The 10,613-nt window shown below is 34.6% G+C and overlaps 1 protein-coding gene across 1 annotated transcript; it reads left to right on the forward strand.

Annotated features, from left to right (window-relative positions):
- Positions 1 to 973: 973 nt before the first annotated feature.
- Positions 974 to 4,136, forward strand: LOC128240321 (pancreas transcription factor 1 subunit alpha-like). The gene is made up of 2 exons (XM_052956921.1): positions 974 to 1,842; positions 3,168 to 4,136. The coding sequence occupies exons 1-2, from the start codon at positions 1,332 to 1,334 to the stop codon at positions 3,356 to 3,358; spliced, it is 702 nt and encodes a 233-aa protein (XP_052812881.1). The 5' UTR covers positions 974 to 1,331; the 3' UTR covers positions 3,359 to 4,136.
- The last annotated feature ends 6,477 nt before the right edge of the window (positions 4,137 to 10,613 follow it).

Below are 10,613 nucleotides of genomic sequence, written 5' to 3' on the forward strand. Positions count from 1 at the left end.
TGTCGAAAACAATGGTTCTTATGAAGGATATTAAGTTTGATTTGAAATAAAGGTGAGAAAACACAGTATTTCTACCTTATGCGACGAAAGTAGATCACAGTAAATCTTTTAGCACTCATCAATCATTTAGTATTTTTGCTTTTTCAGCTATAAAATACAAGGTTACAATCTTGTTATCAGTAATTAATATTTTCCATAAATGCATTATTTAGTAAGTAATTAAAGGTTTATCACTCAAAATTTATGTTTGTTATACATGTGTTTGTATTGGTTTTGAATAAGAGTGTCACTTTATTAAGCTCGCTCTCATGTCTGAATCAAACGTCAGCACGCGCAATGCTGGGATATAATTTCAACGACATTCTTTCCAAACTGACGTCCATTCGCTTACAACCATCGTCGGATACGTTATGCTTCGTTGTGTAGAAAGTTCCGTGGTTGCCGACGATGGCTTATAATTCTCAATCACCTTTCTTAACAACTGCAATAAATTGTCATTTTATATCCTTTCAGGCATATAATTAAAAGTGATTTTTTTTTGTTTGCGTGTATGATCGCCATACATTTCACCACGTGAACACCAAGAGATGGTGGAAGGTTTTACCTATAACATATCATTATAAAAGTTACATCGTTTTCGACTGTACATGTATACATGCATTATCACTGGACGGAAATGTCCGTAAAGTCATTTGCCGACCAAAAGTTGATATACAAGTTCGTTTCTATGTGAACAAACGCATCTGGCAGAAAGTGAGCGGTTGACCTCTTAGTTCTGTTTAAGATAAGACAATGGTCTCTTTAGCGGTCCCAAGTTTTACAACAGGAGCCACTTCAAATGTTCTCTCCGATCTGTAGATAAGGTTGTCGAATTAAAAGAAAACAATGATAACATTTTAAACTGAAATGGTGTGTATTTCGGCGTTTAATTTGGAATATTACCTCTGTTATGATATTAAATCTATTTTTATCGAATGTGGCTCGCGACCGGCACGCGATCTTTGAGAGTACACGTCTGTTTATTGGTTTACTCTATGGTAGTTGGGCGGAGTTTTACGCACGCGGATACTTAATTGACGCAATCGATTGACTGCTTTTTATTGAAATTTAATTGGATGGTAATACCAGTTTAATTCGAGAACTCTTAAATTGTTCAAACATCATCAGACACTTGATACAATGTTTAACTTGGTCTAGGAATTCTTACTTTGATTAATTATATTCGATGCCGTTATTTTATTGATAAAGTATTTCTGTGATTTCTTTCACATTTAGGAAATTAACACAGCTAGCATTTTTAGTTACCAAAGACAAAATAAAATTTGGGAGAAATGGACATAGATATGTGTGAAAGGGAAGCGGACGACTTTTTGACTGTAACACATTTTAATTGTCCGAAAATGGAGAATTTTATGTACTCATTGGAAGATGACATATTTGACATTGACTATTATGGAGACTCTGTAGATTATAGTGACGAGTTAGCGTCAACTGGATCTAATGAAAGTGACATTGAAAATATACCATTAAATCAGTGTAGTTATATGAAAAAATCCGGGAAAGGTCATTTCCGAAAAGTGCAACAACGAAAAGCCGCGAACATGCGCGAGCGGAGGAGAATGAAATCGATTAATGACGCTTTTGATTGTCTCAGGAAGTGTTTACCGGTTCAGGACACTGTTGAACGAAAGCTTTCCAAGGTGGACACACTTAAACTGGCCATGACGTACATAGCTAATTTAGCTGAAGTTATCAAGTCCTCCAACCATGCGATTCCTGCCCATCAAAGACCAAACACAGACAAACAGCAGGACAAAATCATCTTGAAGTGTCAATATATTGGTAAGCTAAACCCTGTGATTTTCACCGATTATAGTAACATCAGAAAAGGGACATGAACGGTGTCCACCATTCATTCAAAGGTATGAGGGATCAATCCCAATCGGAGGTTTTTTCTCATGGCCTCGCAAATTTATCATTCTCGTTTACCAGAGCGATGGTGCTATCAGTGTGTGTATACCACGTAATAAATTGCGTCATAAATGCTTCGTCGGAAGACAATATTTTGCTTCGGATGAAGACTTAAAACAAAGATAACTTCACTATTTCTTCACCATTTTAAATGAAATATAGCGCAGCCTACGCCGCTTACGGAGCCTCGCGTTCGGTCTTTTACCAGAGTTTGATTTAGAGTTTAGTTTTTTAAAACACTTCGACAAACCTTTTCACAATACGGCCGTCTGACGGAGCACTGTCAAAACATTATTTTAGAAACAGGTTTGTCGAAGTGTTTCATGAAACTAATCACCTTATCAAACTTCTGTAATAACACGAAGGCGGGGCTGTGTAAGCGGCATAGACTGCCCTTTGTTTTATTTAAATGGTGTAGTAAAAGAAAAGTTATCTATGATTTAAGTCTTTATTTTAGGAAATATGCTGCCTTCCGACGTAGCATATATGACATAATTTATCAGGTGGTATACACACACTGGCTATGCGTACCACAGATTTATCATTATCAAACCTCTGACGAATGAGAATGCGCAAAATAGTCACTAGTTCTGGTCTCTTACCAAGTAAACGGACTCACGAGTGATTCAAATCAGCTTTAATGTCTTCTGACAATCGGGGTAAAATAAATAAATATAAACTAAGCAACACAAACTAGAAGGTTTAAAAAAAACATGTAAAAAACGCAACGTTTAAACATTTGTCGCCATTTCGTGTGTCTTGATTTCCCAGCGAAAAGCGATAGCTGTAATATATAGCACATTAACATTAACGTCTAGCGAATACAGATTATAGGATGTATTGTACATTGCAAACTTCATAAAGAGACATGGAAAATGCGGATAACTGAAAAAAACTTACCCCACATTCTGAATTATACCACATTCATGTAAAAACTCAACACCGTCATTCGTTTCTATATATATATATATATCTATATATAAGACAAACATTCCGCTTTGGCGAAATTTTGTCCAACATTGGGAAAAGGCGACGAACAATATAGAGTGCCGCATGTTTTCGTTTTTTAATATAATAATAACCAAATCCACCTATACGCCCCATATATTAAAACGAATCCAGTTTGGGTTTTCTCCGGCTCAATAAAAAAAATAATAAGATTAAGCGTTCATATTTGTGTGTATTGTATTTTTCAGAAAACGAGTTCGACCCATTTGAGCACACGTTGCTGGGACACTCGCTCACGTGGTCTGAAGAGAAGCACGATCATTACGTGCCGCGTGATAACAAGCTGAGAACCAAACTCTGGGTCCCTCATTTCGCCAACGAGGACGACATGTTGAATATTGCAACTTATTCCACTGATTTTCCAAAGCATTTAACATGAGCGTGATCGTGTGTTTGAACATTCATTGGTTGTTGGTGTACTTTAAATTTAATTTTGTGTTTTGAAAGCAGGATGTGATCATGTATATAGTTTGTCGTTTTGTTTTAGTTTTATCAGTTTCTACTGACATTCGACATTACACGTTTCTAAACTGTTTGAAAGTAAAGGAGAGAGAAGGGTCTGTAACCATTTATGTGTTTTGAAAAATGAACTATAATAACCTTTCCTGGATCCCTTCAACGGCATAATTATGAGGTCATCTGTTGCAGCGTCCATACTAACTAACAAGACTCTGGCTCAGACATCAGATTTCCGAATTATTCAATATCTGAAATGTAACTAATTTTGACAAATGGTGCATGCCTGATTCTATTACAGGCAGTTTGTTACATAAACAGCAATTTTTGTCATCTTTCCTCCAAAATATAGGAAACTCGCACATATTCAGCAAGCAAGTCGCACATATTCAGCAAGCAAGTCGCACATATTCAGCAAGCAAGTCGCACATATTCAGGAAGCAACTCGCACATATTCAGCAAGCAACTCACACATATTCAGCAAGCAACTCACACATATTCAGCAAGCAAGTCACTCGCGCTTATTCAGCAAGTCGGATACATTCAGGAAGCAACTCGCATATATTGTCAAATACACCATTAAATATGTATATTAATGTTAGAAAAACGGACGAACGTCGGCCATCGATAACGGCGCCCTTGTTTTATTTAAAAGTTGTGTTAGCACGTGATTGTTTTTACATGTATATGCTATTAATGATTTATGCAATTTCCATTATTTATATTAATCATAATTAAATGGTTAAACTACAATTTAATTTAAAATTGAATTATATTCAATGTGCCATAAATAAATGTTACTAAGTCTAGTTTTTGTTCCTTCTAACTTTTTAACATGAAATTGATATATGCGAGTTCAAAACTCTTTTCGACCAAATAAGAGAGTTCTTAGTTCCCTCTAATATTTCCAAAAATAGGGAAGGTAGGTAGGCATTACCTTTTTTTCTTTCTTTTTTAAGACCTGGCCCCATTTTTTCGAACCTTCTTATGTTTAACAGGCTTAAGTAGCTTATTTCATTTGACTTTGAAAAATGAAAAATGGTGAATTGTAATTATCATAAAGATCATTCCTATTAAAAGTCTAAAATCTTAAAGAAATTTAACGCCAATTATAGAAAAACAAAAATAGTAAGCTAAGCTTAAACCTGTTAGAAGTGACTAAAGAAATATCGAGAAATTGGGGCCAGGATTATGGACCAAAGTCGATCTTTATCAGGGTACATCACTATTGTAGAACATTTCGAATTAAAATGGTCAAATTTGAACATGTTCACTCAAAAAAAGCTCATCTTTTAGGAAAATACAAAAAACAAATCCACACTTAACGAAAAAGAAGCGTAGTATCGGGAGGAATAAAAGGTCGGCCTGGTTAGTTGTAACAAACAATATTTTGTTAACGCCTGAGTTAACAGGGGCGGATCCAGGAGTTGACTTAAGAGGTGGCGTTACCTATGTTTTAATGTGTTGCCTTCTTTAAATAAAGTTATTATTATTATTATTTAGGAATGCGACCGTTTGACGTGTGCCCCTCCTTTAGAACCAAAATGTACTTGGTTACAATCGGCAGGGGTGTTTTGGGGGTTACTTCCCCATTTTTTTTTTATCAATTTCTAGTTCAAAATGGTGGAATTGTTGGCGTATTTTATTATTTTTGCTCCCCCCCCCCGCACCCACACACACACACACCTTTGGATCCAGTTGTGGTTAAGACGTTTCTAAAGTGTTTATATGTTTAGCATTAGAAATATAACCAGGCAGGAAAAAGGAACGCCATCATATATAACTCCCGAGGTACCCAGAATGTAAAATGGTATGTACTTGCGGGTCAATAAACGGCTTAAGCAAACTACTTTAGTGGTTAGGATAATACTTCTACACTTGTTTCATGAATATACTAGCTTTATTAATGCAGTTGTCGTAGCTTTATTTTGTTTTTTTTTAAACCTTTTGTTAAACTAACGGTTTTCATAAAAATAATTTGGTATGTCCTTATTTGATCTTCCCTTTATTTTAACCTTTTATTATCAGAACAAGGTGTAGATCTAGAGCAATATCTTAGACATAGACGTCCTGAAAGTCGTTTAATAATGTTAAAGTTAATGTTCAAGTATTTTTTGTTGTTAAATGTGTTGTGTTATATAAATGTCATTTATAAATCCACTTTACTTCATAACGAAATAAGACAATTTTGACTCAGGTCTTTTCTGTCACAGATGGATACTTTTGAAACGTACTATTTACAGACTCTATTGCTATTCCCAAAACTAGTTTCATACTTTATATGACCGATGAATTAATGATTGACTACCGTAAGTTGGCGTTTGTTAAGAAAATAAAAAGAAGTTGAAAGGCGCCGCGAGAAATTCTTGCTCTCGTAATTCGAAACTTTCTCTAAGCAAATAATTCTAGGCTATGTGGGCATAAACAGTGGTTGTTCACAAATATTGAGAAAAAAAGAAAAAACTATTTACATTTTCCGCGTGCCCGCTGTTTGCGTATTGGTTTTAACTACTTCCGGTGGATAAACACAAAAGCGTGCGCAAGAACAAATAGTGCTGGGGAAAGTTGACGAATTTTAATTGTTGATTGAATGAAAGAATAGGGGTTGAATCAATACGAATATTCAAATACCAATGAGGCCTTTGAAAGTGAGAGTAATAAGCAAATATCATTGAAGTTCTTTTATTTGTTGAAGAACTAATTAGATATGGCTAAAAAATAAATAATCGATGCTTACTTTTGTTGAATGATTGAATTTTGCCCGTAGACTCTTAGAATCTCTTGGATTTATTATTTGGAACTCTCGCTGATTCTACCAACTATTGTATTTATATGGAGGCTGATATGTGGGCACATAAAATTACCTGCCACTTGAGGCTGGTCCTGTATTTCGTTCAGTGTATATAAATTGAAAATTTATTATCGCGGATAAACATGTTAGTAGGTTCCCGTTAAAACCCGGAGAAACTATATTATTAAGAATGACGGCACGGTTTAATTTATTATTTGACTCAGACACTATTTGCCCTTGGAAGCGACTAACTGTACATAATGCTCAGGCCTATGTTACTTTTTATGTTATACATAAATATATGATACAACAGGTGTGCATTTGCAAATAATGATACAGTTTTATTTTATAAAATTGACGGTATGAAAACGGAGAAGCCCGTTTATCTTATACCTAACACATAGTCGAAGGCAATATGTTCAGAAAAATGTGTCATGCGTTTAGCAGCACTAACTCCAGCTCTCTATGTAATAGTTAAAATATATGAAGTTACATTTTAATGTTTAAGATTTGGCGGAGTGAGCGTAGCAAACGAGCCCTTCTTAACCATTATAATATTACTTAAGGTCATCTTACTGTTTAAGAAAACTACATCATTGGCTGACAAATTGACAAAGCCAAAACTTACGCAGGGAGTGTGTATCGGATGAGTGGCAGTAGGCGGACCTTTAAACACCCGCGAAAGTAGAAAATCTTAATGATTAAGCCTAGAACTTAATGATTGCCTTTCTGTAATTTCATTGGTTGTAAATGTAGGTTGTATTATAAATAATATATATTTAAAGGCCGCGTTTTTCAAACGTGGCGGACCGTGGTATAGTGGTAACACACATGCCTGTCAATCCAGGGGTCGCAGGTTCGATTCACCGCCGCAACACTAAATAATACAACATTCCGTGAGTGACGTTAAATGGGGATCCTGTGTGACAGTGCCATACACTGGTGAAGGTTTAAAAGAACAGGGTAGCTCTAACCAGGGTTACATTCTGTATGTGCACAATTCTCCAAAAATCCTGAAATAAATAACAATTCTATCGGAGCACTAGCCAATTCGGCTAGGCCCGAGTGCGAGTATATATAAGCTTACATACACACCAAACGCATAGGTCCGCCCGGTTAGTGTTGGACTATGAATCGGACAACCCGGGTTCGATTCCCGGGCGGACCAGGTCACTTCTGCTGTGATTGGTTATGAAATCCTTTCTACGACCATTCGCACTGTACCACTGCCCCTGGCATGTACAGAAGTTGTCAGTTCCTTGCAGAGGTGAAGGCACCTAGTACTGGTTAACCGTCAGATAGTCTGCCCAGGTGTGCGGTGGTTGAACTTTCACTCTGGGACCCTTCCATGTGCTCACGCCGGGACCCGGAGTATAAACTACTAACACCACCAAACGCATAGACTACATGCAGTATCAGTCTGTCAGAGTTGGTAAGAAAAACGACATGACTGTATACTCGATATAAACGAATGGGAGTTAGAGTTCTCAAAACTCGTTTAACGTTTTAAAGATTCAAGATTCAACTCAGTTATTAACTAACTGAACACAAACGTATTCATTATTACATGATCAAAAGATATAAATTCTATTCTAAATATTTAAATTATATTTGTCACGAAGAGAGACATATCATATGACAAACATGTACTTTGTAAACGATTATTTTATATGAAGAAATATTATATAAATAAATGAAATAAATAAAATAGAGTTGTATGCGAAACAAAAGCCTTGAAACGGTCTTAAAAGCCTTAAAGCTGCACTCTCACAGTTTGAACGTTTTGACAACTTTTTTTAATGTTTGTCTTGAAACGAGCCAATTTTTGCGAATATCCATGGAAACCAGTTAAATAAGACTGATTACAAAAATTAGATTGCAGATTTTAATATTTAAGTACAAAAATTGATGTTTTAAGCAATTTTCTTAAACCGTTAGTAACGTTTTAAGCCATAAAACATTATTTTTCGAACGGAAAAATTAAAATCTGCGATCTGATTTTATGTCAACAATCTTATATCACTGGTTTGCAGATATTTACGCAAAAATTTGGTCGTTCCAAGACATTAAATAAAAATGTTGTAAAAATGGTATATCTGTGAAAGTGCAGCTTTAAGCTTTAAAACACGTTCTTGCCAGCCAATACTTCCATACTCCATACTTTTTTATTTTTTTTTATCTTAACTCTGTTGTGAAAATGCCAGGTTATGATTATCCTTGAAATAAGATAATCATAACGACTAATAGCGTGTCAAAATACCCATCTGATGCAAGTATCGTATCGTGCTTATCTTATTAGTGTCAACAACGGTTTGATAAGATAGTTAACTTATTATAATACATTTGCAGCGTAAGGTTAACCCAAACATGGACAATACACTATCGCTGTAATCTGTTTAAGAAGACACTATTAGGTGTGACAGTTAGAATGATGTCAATGACATTAATATTTATATAATCCAATTTACCAATGATCAAAGATATAGCGATTACGAATACGGTATACTGATGTCACGAGACAGTTATTTCTAGATTACAGAAACAGATTACTATACTAATACAGTTTACAGTTGATTCAAAGTAACAATTGATTAGTAACAATTTCCAACTAAGTAAAAAATTGCACTCTTTCTAATTTGAATTTTAAGAAAACGAACAATGTTTGTACACCAAAAATATGAAAATTAGCAAGAAAATGGTCTAAATTTTAAATGCATATGAATAAATCTGAATAAAGTGCCAGGTATTTAAAATAATCGATGTCAAAATTTACGAAATTCTCACTAAGTTGAAAATATTCTTCGTGAATACGGCACCAGTTCTCATTTGTGATCTTTATCAATCTAAGAAATGGTTAAAGGTTGTAAGCATGTACTAACAAAAGTCATTGGTTCGATGACTCAGTCGCATAACCATTTATTTCGTGTAATCTAAGTGGGCCTGCCACTGTATATATATACAGCTTCACCTGATTAAAATCAATAACGGCTGACTGCTGATTTACTGCAATAAATGAATTGGAAAACTTCAGAAATACTGCCTTCTTATTGGACAAAATGAAATGTTGACCACTTAATTTAGAGTTTGCATACCATTATGGTGGTCATCATTGTTTATGGAGTGAGCTGTGTTTTTGCTGGTGTTCGTTATTGACTATCAACAATGACCTGACATAACTGCCGCCGTGTCAAAAATGTAAAATTATACATATCCTAATTTGACATGGATTCGGTCGAAAGATAATACTTTGTTTGACTTGACTTTAAAAATTCTTAAAAAAAAGAAGAGAAAAGATAATTCCTAATTTCCTTTTTCTAATTCGTAACTGTTGAACATTGGAAGGTTTAAGGAAATCGACAATAAACCGATTCCACAATCAAACATCGTTGAAATTAACTCATCTAATATTTATATTTAAATCTGCAATAAAATTTGTTCTTTTAAAACCATCAAGTGTCGCACGTGTGAAATTGTTTTGACACGCGCGCGGGCTAAATAAATTCAACAATTTACTTTATAGCATTTTTATGGCGGTATTATAAAGACTGAAGCGCATCATGGATGTCCTTAAGTAGCTGTTAAACATGGCTTTTATGCCACTTAGCGGCATTTCAATGACGTTTTGAAACGCACAAGTCTTCTTCAAGTGACGATGTGGTTTGTATAATTTATAAGGTATGAAAAAGTTTTATAACCAAACAGCCACATTGACAACTTAACCCCACATAAAACACGTATTCCTGTGTACTTTATTGTTGTCATAGTTATTTGAATAAGAGTTTTTTCTTAACAATACTAAATTTCCTTTTAAGCTTCTAGTTTTTATTGTCGTAAAATGTCATTATGATACAAGTTATAAACGACAATGTATTACCGACAGGACGAATGAAGGGGTGGAATGTAGGACTCACATTCGCACATCGGACGAATTGACAGGCCTACAGACAATAAAATGTACTACTTTTTTAAAGTGACACATTTTTTTTCAAAATCAATACATACACATGTATAACAAACATAAATTTTGATGGATAAACCTATAACTACTTACTTAATAATGCATTTATGGAAATTAACAAATACTCATGATAACACGATTCTGACCGTGTATTTAATATATGAAAACGCACAGATATTGAATGATTGGTGAATGCTAAAAGATATACTGTGGTCAACTATAGTCTCATAAGGTAGTAAACCATGTTTTATGCACATTTTTTTTTCCAAATTAAACTCGGTATCCTTCATAAGAACCATTGTTTACAACATTTATTCATCCTTTTTGTAATATTAATAGTATTGATTGTGGTAAATCTTATGTGTGAGTAAGAGTGCATCTTTAAGTGTCCATTGTTTAGTTTATACTTATTTTTAAGGTCGATATAAT

Source organism: Mya arenaria, chromosome 1, assembly GCF_026914265.1.
Source record: "Mya arenaria isolate MELC-2E11 chromosome 1, ASM2691426v1".
Lineage (NCBI taxonomy): Eukaryota > Metazoa > Mollusca > Bivalvia > Myida > Myidae > Mya > Mya arenaria.